This window comes from Mirounga angustirostris, unplaced genomic scaffold (assembly GCF_029215605.1).
Source record: "Mirounga angustirostris isolate CCGP_5_RB_7025 unplaced genomic scaffold, mMirAng1.0.hap1 SCAF_6, whole genome shotgun sequence".
Taxonomy (NCBI): domain Eukaryota; kingdom Metazoa; phylum Chordata; class Mammalia; order Carnivora; family Phocidae; genus Mirounga; species Mirounga angustirostris.
Window position 1 is genome coordinate 87,936,707 of NW_026991714.1, and position 19,064 is coordinate 87,955,770.

Sequence of the window (19,064 nt, forward strand, 5' to 3'; positions counted from 1 at the left end):
ACACCTTTTATTACCAGGATTCCTGGCTGCTAGGCTAGTTGTATTCTCCACCTGCACGATAATATATACAATCCGCCTCTCTTCATCCAGGACAGACATGCTCGATGGACTGCACCAGACCTGGCAGCCTCAGAGTCTTCCTTTCCCACATGAATCCACTTGGAAGGCCCCCAAATAAACATATCTTCCCAGGTTCACATACTTGTGCAACTCCTTCCACCCGCCACCCACATTTTCTCTGGGACTTGCTTTGACCCATGAACCTTAACAACCATGGTGCAAACACGCTTGGTAAGCCCTTGCACACTGGAGTGTTCTCTCTTGGCACATTCACTCCTGGAAGTCAGTTGCCATGTTATGACGAAACTCGGGCTAGACACTGAAGATGAGAGGGGACAAGGAGAGAGACCCGGGGTTTCTTTAGAGAGTCCACCCCAGTTGAGCTCCTAGCTGCGTGTGACCTCGGCAGAATATCTGCCCCATGAGCCCAGTCAACCCACAGGATCACAAGAAGGAATAAACAGCCGTTGTTTTAAGCCACTAAGCCAAGTGATGGGGTGACTTGTTATACAGAAATAGATTATTAAACTAGTACATCCCTACTGGTGGTTTTAAAGGCCCCTCTATATCTTCTGTATAAGAGCAGAAATGGAAAAGGGAAATTCAGGTTTAAAATACACTCACTGATTAATGGTTCTACCACTAACTCATGCAGAGTTCCTTACTTAGCAAGTTAGTCCTTTTGTTTCCCTCTCTAATAAATAAGGATAATAGCAACCAATCCAATACACACTCCCCATGGGAGGTATGAGGTTAGAAGAGATGTATTTATTTGTTCATTCATAACACAATTTGGCTAGGAGAAGATTTAGACAGATTACAGTAATAGGTAAAATATTTTACATGCTCAATAAGTGAACGTGGTTCATAAATTTCAGATATTATATTTACCAACACATTTTCTCCTCTTATAAACCCGTTCTGTTTCCTGATCTCTTTTACCAACATTTGTATAAGAAAATTTTGGACTGTCTTATCTAAATAATTCCTTATCTAAACAATAATTGATTTCCTTCCACTTTTTCCCTTTTGAAATAGAAACACCTGACTTTCAACAACACCCGATCGGTTTTGAGGATAAAGGTGAGGTGGTTTCGGTTAGGGGCCTGGTGACTGGGGACACAGGAGAGTGTCTAACTCTGGATGAGCTCTCAGCAACACAAGAGCCGGTCTTAACAATTATTGAAGGTTGTTACAAAGGCAATAACTATTCATCCAGTGGCCCCAGCCTCATTCTCATCCCTTAGATCCTGAAATAAAATGGCAAAGGAAGTAAATTTTGCAGATCAAATAAATGCGTTGAAAATCCACTTATCTCTGGTTTACAGCAGTAATGAGCAACAAGAGCCTGTGTACAGCCCTTCTAGCTTCATGGTCTGGCCTGAGATTTCATTACAGAATAACAAGTAGGAAAATGAGGGAGAGCTAAGATCAAAGCAGAGGGAGAAGTTTGGGGTTCTCGATGACTTGGTATACGTGTGATTTTTCTGTATGTTTACCAATAAAACATTTGCTAAATAAATAAGGCAAGCCAACCCCGTTCCATTGATCCTACTATGGGTGATGATGTTTTAGGTATCAGAGTTCTAAGTTCCTAACAAATACCTCTTCAGACACTTGAGCAGACTCAAAATGGAATTGAAACCCGACCGGCCGGGTCTGCTGTATTCTAAATCCATGACAAGTAATGGTAGGCAGGCTTCCTGATTTCCATGGTAAAATGTTAGTTTTGATATTTGCTCCTGAAGCACATGACTCTCTCTTCCACCAGCCACGTACAATACGGTACTTGTCTTAAGTTAACCCCTAACCAACGATTATCTAGAATGTGTCAAGGTGTGACTGATGCACATGCCGCTCCCGAAAGCTTCTGTGCTAAGGGATATTCTCGAACGTCTAAGTTCCTTTTGTGCTTTAAGCTGAAACACTCCAAAGCAGTAAGCTTGGACTATCAGAACCCCCACCCCTGTGGGAAGGCTTTCCACAGTGACAGCCACCATATGCCACATTAACGTCACACCTCCAGCTGTTCGACTGAGAGGAAATGTTAGAAACAGTTCTGTGAAGACGGAGCCTGTTTCTGCAAAGCCAGGCAAAGACGTAAAATAGTCCCACTGCCATTTTTAGTACATTTTCTCCTCAATTCAGCCAAATCCTAATCAGAAACCACTCTACTAAGTAATGTGAGAGAACACGGTCTTGGGAAAGGAAATTCAGGCACTTGGTATGATCACTGCATCCTCTCCCTTTGGGGACCTCCCTGAGATGCCAAATCATAATAAAGCTGTTGTGGTATTTTGTTTTGTTTTGTTTTGTTTTAAGATTTTATTTATTTATTTGACAGAGAAAGCAAGAGGGCACAAGCAGGAGGAACAGCAGAGGGAGAGGGAGAAGCAAGCTCCCTACTGAACAGGGAGCCTGATGTGGGGCTCAATCCCAGGACCCCGGGACCATGACCTGAGCCGAAGGCAGACGTTTAACCAACTGAGCCACCCAGGCACCCTGCTTGTGGTGTTTTGAAGAATAAAGAGAGGCAGGAGATTTGGATGTTTAATGATATCAAGGTAACACACATGAGAGGTGTTTTCGCCAATGGGATCAGAAATAGCCAGTGATTGACTGCTACCCCAGTAGCTCTCCCCTCACTAGGGATGTCCTGGCACCTCTACCCCTCATCAACCAGCTAAACCACGGGGGCCCCTGGCAACGTTGCATGCATCTGACCAAGACTGCTGCTGACTTGGGGCGCCTGGGTGGCTCAGTCATTAAGCGTCGAGCCCCGCATCAGGCTCCCTGCTCCGTGGGAAGCCTGCTTCCCCCTCTCCCACCCCCCTGCTTGTGTTCCTGCTCTCGCTGTGTCTCTCTCTGTCAAATAAATAAAATCTTAAAAAAAAAAAAAAAAAAAAGACTGCTGCTGACCGCTGTGTTCTGAACATTCCCTAAGAAAAAGAATACAGAGGAGGCAATGATCTGGGGAGCACTGAGCTGACTTCCAGGACATGAGTGTGGTCAGCAGAAGAACAGCCCCCAAAGATGTCCACATCCTACACTTCAGATCCTGTGATGTTGTGGGTTACGTGGCAAAGCAGAATTGAGGCTGCAGATGGAATTAAAATTGCTAATCCACAGACCTTGACAGGGGGAGATTACCCTGGACTCTCCAAGTGGGCCCCATATAATAAGGGTCCTTAAGTGGGGAAGAAGAGGTAGAAGAGTCAGTGTTAGTGGGATGGCCTCTAAGAAAGACCTGACCAGCCATTGCTGGCTTTGAAGGTGACGGAGGATCAGGAGCCAAGGCCTGGAGGAGGGCTCGAGAGCTGGAGGAGGCGAGAACACTGCTCCCCTAGAGCCTCCAGGAAGGAACGCAGGCCTGCCAGCCCCTTGATTTAGCCCAGTGAGACCCATTTCAGATTGCTCACTTCCACAACTGTAAGGTAAGAAATCTGTTGCTTTAAGCCACGAAAATTCGTAGTAATTTGCTACAGTAATGAATGGAAACTCACAGAATGAGTCAAATTTGAAGTATCTGTGGGACATTCAGGAGAAGAATGAATGGAAATGTGATACTCTGCTCTGGAACGTGTCCTCCTTTTGGACAACAAACGTCAGGTTAGAGAGCAACATCGGGTTCCCGACCACGTGCCTCCTCCACCTGCGGACTGTGTCTCTTCAGGATGTGGTTGTGCTGTTAGGACCGCCCGGGGGAAACTGGTTGGCTGAGCTGGGCTGATAAACAAGGATTCTAAAAATCTCTAGATTCACAAAGCTGAGTGTGCGCGTCTGAAGCAAGAACTTCTTGCATGAAAGGAGTCAAGGGACAGACACCCTCGCAGCGTGCTGCCTGACTTCCACACAAACCTTACTTTGTCGTCTCACTCCGCTCACCAAACCACCTTCAGAGGCTCAATTCCACCTTCCCCTCCAGAGGGGGCTGGCCCGGGCTCTCCCAGCGGTGGCCAGCCCCTAGCAGTCCCAGCTGCTCAAGCAGCAGCATTTCTGCTCCAGGGTCAGCCTGTGCAACGGCTGGAGTAATTCATACTGTTTCGCTCTTCTTTCATAAAAATGAGTGGAAATGAAAAATAGATGTGCTATTATCCATCAAAAGCATAAGGCTCACAAAAATTAGTAGGGCTGAAGATGAGAGCCATCAGGCGCCAATCGTAAGTTAATCACCTAGGCAGCCTGCTGTGAGAGATGAACAGAGCTTGCCAATGAGACCAGTCAGAGTGGACATTTACTGAGCACTTCACATTTGTAACCCCACCAGACCACTGAGGTAGGTGCCAGGTTTATCCCCTTTATAGATTCTAAAGTTTAGACACAGAAAGTTTAACTTGCTTAAGGAATCTCAACCAGTTAAGTGGCAGAGCCAGGATTCAAGCCCAAAGAGCCTGGCTCTGGAGCCCAGCCCTCCCCTCCCCTGCCCCCCCATCACACCACGCCCTCCCTGATGTCAGGGGCCTCTCTGACCTCATCCTTTCCCTGACCTCCTCTCCTCCTCTAGGTCATCTCCTGCTCCTCTCCCTGTACTACTTTGGTCCTGTCCACACTGGTGGCCTCCAGGACATGCCAGACACTTGCTCTGCCTCAGGGCCTTTGCACCTGCTGTTCCCTTTAGAAAACTTTTCTCTCAGATACTCATCATTCTCGCACCTCCTTCAGGTCTTGTAAACGTCTCCATGAAGCACTCCCTGACCTCCTCTAAAGGGACTGGGCGCTCTGTCAATGTATCCTGGGAAGGCCTATCCTGGATATGGGAGGCAAACAGGGGCTGGTTGAAGGGAAACTTCCAGGTCCCTCTGAGCTGCGATTAGGCTGCCCATGGAGGCCAGTGAGGGCGAGCTGGGTTTTAGCACTTCTGGACATAGGCTGATGGCCAGTAATTTTAGTTGCTCTCTGCACAGTAACCCAGTGCATTGTGGTTGAATGTTTGGTAGATACAAAAATTCAAAGTCTGGCCTCAGAGGCACCGTGGGGAAAGAGGTGGACAGGCCCATCCTTCACTAGATGATCAGGAGCCCTTCACCCTTGAGGCTTAAGGGTGGAAGCAGGATGACATCTGGGCTCCCAGAATGGTCCTGTCATCAGGGCCACATTCCCTGGTGTAAGGGCCACATCCTGGTGGCATGATGATAAGGCTGACCGCATGTTCACATATACCACATGGGCATCCCCTAGCCCTCAGAGATGGGGAACTCTGAGCCTTGCTGGCCTTCCTTGTTAAGCTGGTGGGGCTCGTGGCACCTTCTAATCCCTTCCATGGCCATTATAGATCTTGGACATTTACCCCACATGTGCACATGTATTCTCATTCAGGATTCAAATAGCCTGGGGAGAAAAGCAGTACTTTCACACATGAGGAAACTGAGGCTCAGATCTACTGACCTACACATCGTCACACACTAAGTGCTTCTCTGGGCCTCGACTTTTGGCTCCAAGAACAGTGTTCCTGTCAGGGACACACATGGGCCACCAGCACACGATCCATTACAGACCCAGCGTCAGAGAGTGCTTGTATCCGACTGTGACCCCAGAATTCTCAAAACCAATTTCGTGTTGGTTAGGGATGACTCCCCAGACGCCTCTGGGGGCACGCCACGATGCTTCCCAACCAGCCTGCTTTTGACGTGGCTAAACCTTTATTCACTTCCAGTGATCTTCTTCAGTAGAAAAGGCAAGTGCAGTTATATCCATAGGTCAGAATTTATTTCATACCACCTCGTTTATAGCATTTTCAAGGACAACATTCTGCTCAACATCATTTACACTTGAAAACAGAGAAGCACAACTTGGTAAGGCACCAGGTTACGACAGTCTGGGGAGAAGACCTTGCCTTCATTTTGGCTTGTGTAATACCTGGGTGGTTTCTCCTGAATTCTGTCAAGCACAGAGAACAATATTACAAAAGGTTCATTTCCGCATACATGGTAAAAAGTGATAGAACAGGTGGGAAGTATATTGTATTTTTCAATTATGACTGGTCTACACTGTAGGAGTTAAGCTAAAGCGGCATTTTCTAAAGCACAACTCATAAAATCTTCTCTGCAATAACAAGCTGCAAGTTTAACAGTGCTTGAGCTTTGAAGTGAACCAACTTTATGTTTAACTCAAGCACATACTTTTAAGAACTTTTCTGCCCAATCACACAAAGAAAGAAAAATGGAGGAAAACCTGAAGTACAATCAATCGTACGTACTTTACTATTCTATAAACTGCAGCAACATGTTAAAAACAGTTGTGTTTAAATGTCAACCCTCTAGATTTTTAGCGCTAATGGTTCGGGTTGTATCAAGTTGGGTTAAAAATAAACCACTTGAGGAAAGCTCTCAGAACTGGGCCGCACAGGCACGCTCCCCTGCCAGGTTACCACCAGTGGCCCCCAGACAGAGGGGGCCATGGGCCCCGCCCCGGGGGGACCAAGAGCAGCCCCATTTGCTGTCACGTGCATAAAATTTCTTTCAAGTCTTGTATTCTATCTTAAAAATTACTTTGTGCTGTACTCCAGGACATTTGCTGAAATATAAAAATACTGGTTAAAATTACTCACCAAGTAAGTCTCCCACAGCTCCCACCCCTGCACCCCAGAGCAGGCGGAGCCCAGCCTGGGACACTGGCCCCCCCACAGACAGATGAGCCAAGCAGGCCAGCTTAGAGTCTGTTCGGAGCATTTCCACAAATGATGTAATTTTATTCACTCAGGCTATGTGACTAAATGCTTCAGGAAACTATGACTGATACCAATTTCAGTAATGAAAAATAGTGAACAAGCCATGTATTTTAGTTTTAAAACAGAGAAATCAGTTAATTTTATTTACTAACACAAATCAAAGAAGCCCCTAACCCAATCTTTTACTTCTATAGGAAAACATAAATTCGCTTTTTTAAATACAAAAAAGACAATGCAAGACCCACAGAAAGACAAGACTTCTCCATCCACCGGCTCTACAGAAGTTTCCCTAGTTATTGAATCGATTTTGGTAAATCTGCTTCACCCACCACAACCAGACATTATAATTCGTGGGGTAGGCTACCTTTTGGCATCTCAGAAGCATAACCATCACAAAGTAAACAAACCTACTCTTCTGATACGCAACTTTTTTCCTCAAGATGAAGCCCTAAAAACTGCCACCTTGAAGAACACAAATGTTTCACAAGCATGTGGTTTTCTGGCTATCCCCCCACAAGGATGCAGCTGAGGGGGGGGAGCTGGGGCCCATACGCGCATCCCGCTCCCGGCGGCCACAGCAGGCCGCCCCTGTGAGCCCTCTGACTCACAGCCCTGGTCTCTGCTGCCCTTTCCCTCAAAGGCATCTGCGGCTTTAACCGGTGGTTTAACAGGTTTCAAGAGACATTCAGTTTAAAACAGGTTTTAAGAGATGTTCGTGTTTTAAGATGGTCTCAAAACTGTGTCAAAATATACTTAAAATCCTATCGGAGTAGGATATAATCAAAAAGAGATCTGTTCAAAAAAGTAACAAAAAGCGGAAGCTGAGCTTCCCTCACATGTTTTTGTGGTCATGCTTTTTCTCATTAACCGTTTAAAAGTCTGAATCAGCAGCAAATACAGCCATATACACATATGTGTATGTGTGTGTGTGTGTGTGTGTACATTTTGGCTGACTTAAGGGGGAAAAAGTACATTTTGTCTCCTACAATCGTTGGCTGCAGGCCTTTCAAGAGTGTCCATGTCCCTGCAGATGGTTTAGTTTATTTAGTTAGTATGGAAGTTTTAAAACAATTCCCATAGGTGCTCCCTAGAGTTCTAACTACCAGGGTTTAGGCAGTTTGGTGCACATATACGAACAGCAAATACCACGTTCTGATCTCAACATGAATCACTCCCTAAAGAAAATACAAGAGCTTCTGACTAATACTTGCTTTACTCCACATGGCATGTTGGCTATGTTTATACGATGTCAACACAACTGATCTAAGAATGAAAAATCCCAATAAACAATGTTTTCTTTTTGGTGTACCCAGGGCCACAGGGTTAGTAGGATGTGCTTTCCTGGTTGATTTTAGATCTTAAGCAACCAGGTATTAGCATATGACAAAAGTGACTGGTTTGAGGTGTTGTAGGCAGAGGTCTCTTGTTTTTTTCTCAGATTTTAGTCCCTTAAAAAGTTTTTTAGAAGTGTGTGGAGTCTTTGGGCTAAGAGTGATTCTCACCATAGCTGGCCAGGGGACACAACGCACTTGCAGGAAGGAGCCCTTAATCAAGGCAGGGTTAACCACACCATTTCTTCTTTTGTTCTTCTGTACATTATAACGTAGCAAAAAAAAATTTCATTCCTGACACCCAGATCCAAGGTGCCTTTTTCATATTAGATATAAATTAATCCAGAGGTCTAGAGCTCTACATTTCCAGAGTTATGAAAAATGCTCCACTGACTTCAAAAATATCTTGCATAATTAATAATCAGCTCGTCCCTAAGCTCAAACAAACAAGAATATCCAAGGCAAGAAAGAAGACGTAAATTGAGAGCTGGACCTATGACACACACACGCTCTCTACACAGCTCCGGCACGATGAGAGGACGCATTCAGCTAATATAGCTTCTACTGCGGGTTCCCGGCCGGCGTCATACGAAACAGCAATACTTCTTCCACCAGGACTTGGAGAGGTTTTTCATTTTGTCTGGAGTCCTGCTTTTGGACTTCTTTGGCTGTTGCTGAGTGTCCGAGTACTGAATGCCCGCAACGATGGCCGCATCAAAGACCTCTTTGAGGTTTTTCTGAGTCAAAGCTGAACACTCGATGTAGGAGGCAGCTTTGATTTCCTCAGCGCACAGCTTGGCCGCCTCTTCGGGCACGGGCTTCTCTTTGCATTTGTCCAGCTCAATAAGGACCTTGACGTCTTCTCTGAGATCCGACTGCGTCCCAACGAGGATGATGGGGGCTTTGGGACAGTGGCAGCGAATCTCTGGCACCCACTTCTCGCTGACGTTCTGGAAAGAGGAGGGGCTCACCACGCTGAAGCACAGAAGGAAGATGTCCGTGTTGGTGTAGCAGAGAGGCCTGAGTTTGTCAAACTCATCCTGCAACCAATCAAAGCACCCAAAAGTTACCTTCTCAATTGATTCTCATCAGCAAAAAGACCACTTTACCATTTTTTTCCTTGAAAGGGTCTGGCAGGTCCGGTTACGGAAGGAAGGGCCAGCACCTCGGAAAGCGATCCTGCTGCTTGCCAGCCCCACGAAACCTGCCCATTGCGTTCGATGTTCACATCAGTGTTCACAGCCCTCTGGCAACTTACCACAGGAGAAGTACTTACAGTGGGTGAATGGCAGAAAGCGAATTTACTTTCTCCAGCCTTCAGCCTAGAGTAGCCCAGATTTACTCTTTCAACTCTGGTATTTGGCTACTCTTTTAGAATCAGGGTTAGCAGCCCACGGATCCCCAAGTCTCCAATCTGACCCCAGTGACCCCCAGCTAACCCAGCTCCTCTCTTGAAGAATCCAGCCCTGCCCGTTCTCGACAGCTGTGAGTGATGCCCGCCTGGTCCCACCTGTGCTGCACACGGTCGGGGCACGCACAGAGTACAGAGTAATGTCAATCAGACACCAGGACAGACCCAGAACTGGAGCTGAGGACCTCTGACAGCCCACTCTCCTTGGCAATTCAGAGAGCCTATGCCTCTCAAAATCACTTACAACAATGTGACTTACAATGTCACATTGGTTAATACATTTTCATTCTTGCTTGATATACCTTTCTTCTTGCTTGATCTCTTTTTCTCCCTCCTTTCTTCCTTTTGGAACTTCCTTTCCCCTTCCCTTTTCCCTGCAAATACCAGGGACCTCCATGCAGCTTTGGGAAGATAACCAAGCATCATGCTGCGAAATACCTGCCAGAGTCATCCACCTGGCAGAGATGCATGCTGGCCACCGGGCACTGTGCAGGGCCAGGGGAATCAGCTGGGAACAGACAGACCTGGCCTCGGCCCTTGTAGAGATGTCGGCCTCCAAACCAGCATTTCTTCATAGTCCCCTGCAGTGCCTTATTCAATGAACTGAAAGCTTTCACTCAACTCTCTCATAGGAAAATACTTACATCATCTCATTCCTATTTAAAATTTCTATCTGTGGGGGCACCTGGCTGGCTCAGTCAGAAGACATACTACTCTTGATCTTGAGGCCATGAGTTCAAGCCCCACATTGGGTGTAGAGATTACTAAAAAAATTAGTTAATTAAACTTTTAAAAAATAAAAAAATAAAGTAAAATAACATTTCTATCTGTGGGTGCCAGCCTCACACACATGTCCTGTGATAGATAACTTCCCAGTGGCATGAAAAAGTGAAATGCCATCCAGGTTTTCAGTACACCGTTGGCACACTCTGACTATTTACAAACTCCTATTTATGTGCACAGTATTCTGCATCCGTGGCCCTTCTGGAGGCGTAAAGGAAACCTGGATCTGGTTTACTGGAAGGCACTTTCATCATTTGAGGCTCCACAGTTTAGTTGTAGGGCAACAACCCCTAACAGTACAGACGTCAACCAGCTCAAATGCTCAGGAACGAATCTGGCGTTTCATCACTGCCGCCTGTCAGACTTCTACACACGGTGGTTAAAAAAGAACAACTTGGCTTTCTTAGTGCCAACTTTGTGCTGAAAGGATCAACATAGAAAATCCACCAGGTCGACGATGGCCCAGCAAAGATCTTGTAATAAAACATTCCCTCTGTTCTCAGAGGCCCCAGAAAAGCACAAAACGGAGCCCCGCGTAAGGTCAGCTCCCTCAGGCAGCTGCAGCTCACTGTTAGAAGTCAGTCACCCTTGGTGGTGCCCTGCGAGCTGGGGTTGCATTACCAATAAAAAGAAAGGCAAGCGCAGGGGCTGGGCCTTGTGACAGGGCTTTGGAAATCCAGCTCCCCAGACCTCTTGAGATTCTGGCGAAAGGGTTCAGGGAGCCAAGCAGAAATCAAGCCCGCCTCCTCACTGCCTGACCAGAAACCCTAGATATTTGCTGAAATCAACACAACATACATATGCGTGACGAGGCCAATTGGAATGTACCCTCCAGGAGAGGTGTGCTGAGGCCCAGTGATGTGCACGCACCTGCCAGGTCTGTGGGGAAGACATACAGAATTTGGTCAGGGACAGGGCGTGGTGGACAGGCCACTGAATAGTAGTGCTGGTCAAGCTGCAACTTGAGTTTTTGGTTTTTTTAGCACAGAGATTTTTCCAAGTGCCTCACGGGTCAAAAGCCTGAGGAATTTTCAGCTTCTCCTGGCAATGCCACTGTGACCTCCTCCTATTTCAGTGACGGTCCCTTCTCTTATGCCAAAGGTATGTTCTCAACACCCTCGGTCTCTGATCTATTTTCACTTGAGTAAGACTGTGAGTCCAGTGTTAAAAACTCCTTTTAACATCTTCTATGCTCACCTACCTCCCTAACAAGAAAACCCAAAGACACAAAAAGCAATTTCTAGTTACTTATTCATCCAGTAGAGCCATATTCTTGCTCTGAGCTTCCAGATGAAAAACCTGCATTTGGGCCCCGGGTTAGGGCTACCTGTGCTCATGCTCCCCTGGAGCTGGAAACAGAGGTCGCACAAGTCACTTTAAGCCCACAAGGCTATCCTGAGGACTGCCTGGGGCGGCGGGGGGGTGAGGGGAGGGGGGCGGGTTTCACTGGCTGAGTCATCATTAGGGAAATAGAGCAGGTGTCAAATCAAGTCCCTTAAAAGGTTGTTTATCAGATCTGGAGTAAGGAATAAGGAAGGTGGGAAAGAACTACCACTCTGACCTGCTTTGCTATTAGTCAAAATAAGTCCTAATGGATACTTGGAGAGTAGGGGGAAAAAATGATCTTATCTTACCAGCTGTGTACTTTGCATAGTTTTTGAGGTTGGTTTATTCATTCATTACATAATAAGGTATACTTTACTAATACATCAGTTAAAAAATAGTCAAACTCAATGAAAACATCACTGGGAGACCAGAAGAATAATTTCCAAATAAACTAAATCTTACCAATTTGCACCAAAGTCCTTTTATTTCCCTAATTATAAACTTTTTTCATGAAAATATCTCCAAAATTATTCTTGCGCTTCCCCAGCTTTTAAACAGACCATACTAAGGAAAAATCGACCTCTGCCTCAGTAATTCAGGATCATCTCTACAAAGTTTTTCTGATGATGGTCCTATGCCTCTTTCAAAACTGCCCAGTGGTTTTCTCCCCAGACCCACCTGACCTGCACCCCAAGCCAACACTGCCTTCCTCCTTATGGCACTTCCCTGGTTTCTTTCACAAGTTCTACTAACTGGTTTATCTTCCCTACAGACTATAAGTCTTCGGAGGGGCAGGCCAGGACTTAAGGTTGCATTCCCCAGGACCCAGCACTCCGTTTTATGTATCCATTATAAACCATGATTAAGCCCTATTCTGCACCAGGCACCATGAGGGCCCTAGGCCTAGAACCCCAACTCAGGAAGCCAGGTCTGTGACAAGAGTCAACAGCTAACAGGAGAGCCCCATCAGTGGGCAGGGATGTGCTCTGTACTGCTTGCTCCTCCCCTCGAGGATCCCCAGGAACTGTGCCTTCTGGGCTTCCTGTCTACGGTCTTATTCTTGGGCTATTCAGCTGCCCCTTTCTGGCGTTAGCAGCAACGTCTATATTTATCCACGTGCAACTCTGACCTCATTTTAAAGATCAGAAAATCAGACACGTAGTAGGACAAAGATTCTTACTTTATAAAAAGCAATTAAGCTCTCATGACAAATACCAAGAGGGCATTCAGAAAGATTCAATATTAGAAGAAAGTGTTCTTTTGAGTCCTCTTTTCCGCAGGCAGGAAGATACACAGTGCGTTTGCTTTTTTCTGCTGCCGCTGAAGGGGAAACGGAGATGCTCCAGTGGAGAAGGGGCAGAAGGGGCAGGGCCACCACTCAGGCCACTCTGGCCACCGCCAAACCCGTGCTGAGCTGGGGACCAAAGCTGCCCAGTCTTGTGTCACCCTGAGTTTTGAAAAATAAACCTGTGAATTTGCTGTCCCAGGGTAGGCAAGCAGTTTGGACGAGGCACTTGGGAATGCTGGAAAGCGAGCTTCTTAAACACAGATTGTCATGTGACAACACCTCAGAAAGTGAGGTGGGCACTTTTACGTGCCCACAAAGGGCCCCTCAGCATTTGCTCTAACTCTAACAAGGACAGGAAAGACTCCATGTTGATGAACTGTCACTATGACAAACTCAGGAGATGGCACCCTGGGTTCACACAGAGAACAAGGAGACCTCAGTGACGAGCACCATGCCAAGGGACGACTGGCTGATGAGTCCCTGGAGCTCGTCGGGGAACACCCCAATCCCTTGTCCCTCCCTGGGCAGGTCATCCAAGTGCTTGATCCTCAAGACAAGAATAAACATTCACAATTTGGAAAGACTAAGTCCAGATTCATTCATTCCCCCAGCTCAGGAGAGCTTCGACCACTGTATCTCTGCTTCAAAGGATGGGGGTGGCCCTAGAGAGTCAAACCACAGCTTAGGGAGGGATGGGGGGTGCCTGGGGGGTGCAGTTGGCTGAGTGTCTGCCTCTTGGTTTCGGCTCAGGTCACGATCTCAGGGTCGTGGGATCGAGCCCCGTGTCCAGCTCCACACTCAGCGTGGAGTCTGCTTAAGATTCTCTCTCCCTCTCCCTCTCCCCCTCCCTACCGTGCTCTCTTTCTCTCCCTATAAAATAAATAAATAAAATCTTTTTTAAAAACCTCCATCTTTTTCTTGAGCAAATTTAATATTTGGCGTGTTGACCTCTAATAAAATGATTCTATCACCAACTTACTCTGAGAAATAATCACAAAACATCATTGATAATTTTTAATATAAACGAGACAGTAAATAAGATCAGAAAGTCCTGTAAGAACTCCTGTTCTTGACCCTGTTGTCCCCCTGCCCTGAGCATGCAAAGCTGGGCCAAACCCTGTTTTAGGGGTGCAGACTATCTCCCCTCCCCACCACCCTCTGAGAGAGCAGGGCTGGGGCCACTGCACGAGCCTTTAGAATGACCCGGTTATGGAGGGAGCTTATTGTGAGGCCTCCCTAAGGCTGGCTCCCTGGCCAGCCCGGAGCCGCGATGACCCACTAACCTGCCCAGCCGTGTCGCAGAGCTGGAGTCTCACAGGCCGCCCGTCCACGGACACCACAGCTTAAAAACAAGACAAAAACAATGATCAGGGGGTGGGTGTCTTTTAAACCCTTCCAGGAAAATAATGCCTTCAGCTGCAACTACCATTCTCCCTCCAAACCCTTCGGCTATTCTGGGTCCCCTAATGAATTAAAGACTTGCCTAAAACAAGGAGGCCCCACGGAGGCATTTTTGTCTTCCAACCGCCCAGCCGTCCAGGGCTGGCAATTCATCGCATGGCCGGGGCTGAAGCTGCAAATCCCTGAGCCGTTTGAGGGCACCCCAGAAGGGCCTGCGCTTTTTGCTCAGCCCCGGAAGATTTATTTTCCTGTCACACTCGTTTCAAAAAACCTAAAAACAACACTGGGGGGGGGGGGTTGCGGTTGTAAATGGGAACCAACCTTGCCGTTTTAACTCAGTGGAAAACCTTACAAATAATTCTGTTTTCCCTTGGGAAACGTTCCAAGACTTCATGGTTTATCATAAAATTGTAGCTTGTTTTGAGAACATGAGCAAACACAGGCAGCCTGCATTGTCCTGTTTATAGAAGAGGGCACTGTTTATCTCACCGTGTCAGCTCAAAGGGAGGATTAACACAGAAAAGAAAGCCTGCCCACCTTTCCACTGGGATCAGGTACTGGGCAGGAGCCTGCACTGGAGCACAGCCTGGAGGTTTCTGTTTGAATTAAGCACTCAGGTCCCTCTAAGTGCAACTTTCTAAGTTGCTTTTAATGTTTACATGAGTCAGCTGGGAGGGAAAAGGAGGAAAAAATAAAACCGTTTGGGTGGAAACCCATTAGTGTAGCAGTTTTATCAAGGGTACCTTAGAGGTGGAAGAAAGCAAGCCCTTGCCATCGGGACCTTCTAAGAGGTCAAGAAGCATTGTTGTTGTTGTTGTTGTCCTTTTAAGAGCAGAGAGAGTGCTTCACTGTGGATTTTAACTTTTTAGTAAATTTCAAAAAGACCTGAAAAATCCTTTATCTTTGTTTCCACCAAACCAAAAAACATAGCACACCATACGTAAGGGCTGTAAATGGCTTAAAGAGACACTGAAGAGATACTAAGAAACAGAAACAGAGCCAACGGGGGAGATGGAAGAGGAAGCAGTGGGAGCAGGGGAGAGGGGCTCAGAAGAAATCGCCTTTACTCTCCAGGTTTAATCCAAACCTAAGCCCTTAGTGCTGTTTTCACTAAGTCAACTATGTTCTGCCATCTCTGTGGCTCTTCAAAGCGGAGACGCCCCTTCCCTGTGAGGGAAGCCACCGAAAGGAACGGACTGACTCTCAGGGCCACAGGTAATGGCACCTGCGCGTCACCTTCCCACGGAAACTCGGCAGCTGTGCCAGCAACGTCGACCTGACGCAACTTTTCTACGCAGCAAACTGACCAGGCAACCTGAACTCGACCTGTTCCTTACTAAATTGCCGTATCATTTCTTTCTGCACAGGCTCTGTCTCCCGTACCCCGGCCCCCTCCGCCGGGCTCCGCTTTGGGGGGCTCCCCGTCGCCCCGCGGTCCCTCAGGTGGCCCCGCGCCTGCCCCGTCCCCGAGGCTCGGGAAAGGTGCTGCGCTCCGCGCCGGGTCCGCTTCCCAGCTGGAGCCCGGTCGGCCCAGCAGCCTCCTCGGGGGCCCGCGACCCTCGCGCCGCGCTCCCCCCCCGTCCCCCGTCCCCCGGCACCCGGGCCGTCAGCACCGCGCCCGCGGACTGCGGCCACGCGCCCCGGCCCGAGAAGCGCCACCCGGCCCGGCTCACCCGAGAAGTTGTCGAAGGCGGTGGGGATGTACTCGGTCGGGTAGCCGTTGGTGGTGTAGCTCACCACCAGGCTGGTCTTGCCCACCGCGCCGTCGCCGACAAGCACGCACTTGACGCCGCGCCCCTCGGCACCGCCCGCGCGCCCCCGGCCCCCCGGCGCCCCGGGCCCGCGCCCCCCGCGCGCCCCGCGCTCCCGGCGGGGCGGAACGGGCGGCGCCTCGCAGCGGCCGGGGAATGCGGGGTCCCCCTGCTGCGGGGGCATCGGTGCGTGCGCTCGGGCGTGCAGGCGCGGGCGAGCAGGGCCCGGCCCGACCGCCCCTCCGTCCCGGAGCCCTCCGGGAGGGAAGAGCTGTCAGCGAGCGCTGTGGGCGCGTGCCCGGCCCCCGAGAGCAGCGCTTCCAGGCCGCACGCTCCCAGACAAAGGCGGCCGGGGAGGGTCGCGGCTCTGGGCTCCGGCGGCGCCACCTGGCTCTGCTCCGCGCGGTCAGGGGACTGCGGGCCGAGCGCCGTGGAGCCCGAGCGCTCTGTCTCCTCCCGGCTTCCCGGCGACTCGACGCGTGGGGGGCGGGCGGGGAGGGGAAAGAGGCGGGTCCGGCCCGGCCGCTCTGTCCCCGCGCCGAGGCCACAGCGCCCCCCGCCTGCGCGCCGGGTCCCTGCACCCGGGCCGGAGGCGGCGCTACGCCGGGCAGCAGGGGAGCGCGGACGCCGTCTCCGGGCCCGAACAGCGGCTGCGGGGCCGTAGGAGGGGCGGCCAACACCCGCTCTGGGGATGGATCCCGAACGCCCATGCTGGGGCGCGGCTCCTGGAGGAGCGGGGTGGCCGAGGGCAGCATCCTCCCCGGCGCCCGAGACCGACTCCACCGCCCGAGGGGCCGAAGCGGTTCGGCCTTGTTGCGCCCACGCTGGCGGGGAAGCCTGAGCTTCCTCGTGTTCCCCTCGCTGCCCACCTCCCCTTCTCGGTCGCAGCCTGTGCTCTGGGGTCCCTTGCTGGCCACAGTGCTCCACCCAGGGGGGAATGAAGTGTCTTGGGGACGTGTCTGCAGGAGACTGAATTAAAAGGCAAGTTTTTAAAGTCTACCTACAGCCCATCGTGTGATTTTTCTTCTAAAATAATTTATCCTCATAGCATTTAGGAGCAAGATGATGTCAGGTCCAGTGTTAATGCTCGTTTGGTATGCCAGGAAGCAAATTAATTTATAGACCCAATTTCTTCTTTTACTTAAATGTAATTTGGTGACATTAATATTAATGGGGCGGGGGGGGGGAGAGTTCCATTTACCTCTGACTTCCTCTCTGCCTTCCTTCTACATTTAGCAAACAGTCCATTCAGAAAACAGCGAAGCCTCTCTGGGTCTAGTCAGGACACAAAGGCTCCTCAGGATTCACAGTGTGGTTTGAGAAGAGCACATACTATTAACATGAATACTGATGCTACAACAACAACAACAATAACAGTAACAGCAATAGCCAATACATATTGAGCCTTTATGTGCCAGACGCTGTTGTAAGCACTCTGCCTGAACTAATTCCTTCAATCTTAATATTACTTATACCCATTTTACAGATGAGAAAATCTCCGGCACAGACATACTGAAAAAGTGCTCAGGGTTCAGCAGCTCCTAAAATGGCAGTGACAAGATCCAAACCCACATAGTCTAGCTCCAGAGCCTAAGCTCTTTTTTTTTCTTTTCTTTTTTCTTCCAATTTTTTATTTAAATTCCAGCTAGTTAACATACAGTGTAATATTAGTTTCAGGTATAGAATTTATTGATAAGAGACTGAGCTCTTAACCAATTTCCTGAAAGCAAAAATAAACTGGTGTGATAAACTCAGACTTGGAAGTATGACCATGGTTGGAATGCAGAAGTGGATTTATCAAGAGGCTAGATGCATGAACCCAGGGCCCCTCACTTGCAGAGAACCCCTTCCAAGGCCCTAGGGGCCCTGGCAATGTGAACTGTAAATTTTGCAGAATAACACTTTTTAAAGATTATTTATTTATTTATTTGAGAGAGAGAGAGCGAGAGTACAAGCAGCGGGGAAGAGCAGAGTGAGAGGGAGAAGCAGACTCCCCACTGAGCAGGGAGCCCAAATCCCAGGACCCTGGGATCATGACCTGAGCCGAAGGCACATGCTTAACCGACTGAGCCACCCAGGCGCCCCCAAATAACATATTTTTAACCACTACCAGTTCAGTCCACTGTCTCAACTCTAACTTCCCCTCATATTAAGTGGCTTTAAAGTGGCCATGGACTTTTTAACCGAGGAAAGTGAAGTTGGAGACAAATTTTCTTTGGGATTAATGGATACAGAGTCAGGACTAGGGTGAGGTAACAGAGGTGCCAAGGGAGCAAAATTTAGGGAGACCAACCTTGCATTTGCGTGACCCTGAGAATGAGAGCCCCTTTACATTTTGAGCCTCAGGCACCTGGCTTACTTCTCCCTAGCCCTGACCCCATGGGATGTATTTATGTGGTTTTATAGTTCCTATGTCCAGGTGTACAAAAGGCTACCAATGACTCACCAACTACCCTCTGTGGGGTCGTGTTGGTGTCCACCTGAACTTTTCTACATTCCCCAGCACTGGAAGGGTTCCAGTAGCAAAAGAGTAACAACAGATTTTGAGACAGACAGAGCCAGAAGCTAGTCTGTGGCGATTTTTTACATCATAAAACACAGTATTGTGAGTGTTGAGTACTAGAGAGAGTTTGACTCTCTCCACTACACCTGGTCAAAATGGGAGTTCTCTCCTATCAGAAGTGTACTCTAAATGTAGCACAATTACAAATGCATCATACATTTTTGGAGGAAATCACATGAAATAGAACAGATAGGACTTCCTATGTCTGTGAGGGCAAAACCCTGTACCAGAATCACAAACAGCAAGTTCACCTAAATGTGAAGTACATTTCTATTCCTCTCATGGAAGGTGTATTAGCAAATTACAAAATTGAAGAAGTGGTCAAAGGGTATGCAGCTAGGAGGAAAAGGGGAGATACTGTTCAAGGGGCACAAAGTTTCAGTTTCACAAGATAAATAAGTTCTGGAGATCTAATGTACAACCATGTAACTATAGTTAACAACATTGTATCATATACTTGAAATTTGCTAAGAAGGTAGATCT

General features: G+C 48.4%; 1 protein-coding gene across 1 annotated transcript; it reads right to left on the reverse strand.

Annotated features, from left to right (window-relative positions):
• Nucleotides 1-6,952: 6,952 nt before the first annotated feature.
• RHOU (ras homolog family member U) lies at nucleotides 6,953-16,484 on the reverse strand. Its single transcript, XM_045877872.3, has 3 exons — nucleotides 15,941-16,484; nucleotides 14,150-14,208; nucleotides 6,953-9,098 (listed from the first exon to the last, which is right to left on the reverse strand). The coding sequence occupies exons 1-3, from the start codon at nucleotides 16,200-16,202 to the stop codon at nucleotides 8,643-8,645; spliced, it is 777 nt and encodes a 258-aa protein (XP_045733828.1). The 5' UTR covers nucleotides 16,203-16,484; the 3' UTR covers nucleotides 6,953-8,642.
• Between the last annotated feature and the right edge of the window lie 2,580 nt (nucleotides 16,485-19,064).

Excerpts from the sequence above, each read along its gene's own strand:
- RHOU (XM_045877872.3), bottom strand. The coding sequence starts at position 16,202 with ATGCCCCCGCAGCAGGGGGACCCCGCATTCCCCGGCCGCTGCGAGGCG. Across the intron at positions 14,209-15,940 it reads CGCCTTCGACAACTTCTCGG|CTGTGGTGTCCGTGGACGGG; the intron begins GTGAGCCGGGCC and ends CTTGTTTTTAAG. Across the intron at positions 9,099-14,149 it reads TCTGCGACACGGCTGGGCAG|GATGAGTTTGACAAACTCAG; the intron begins GTTAGTGGGTCA and ends GATTGGTTGCAG.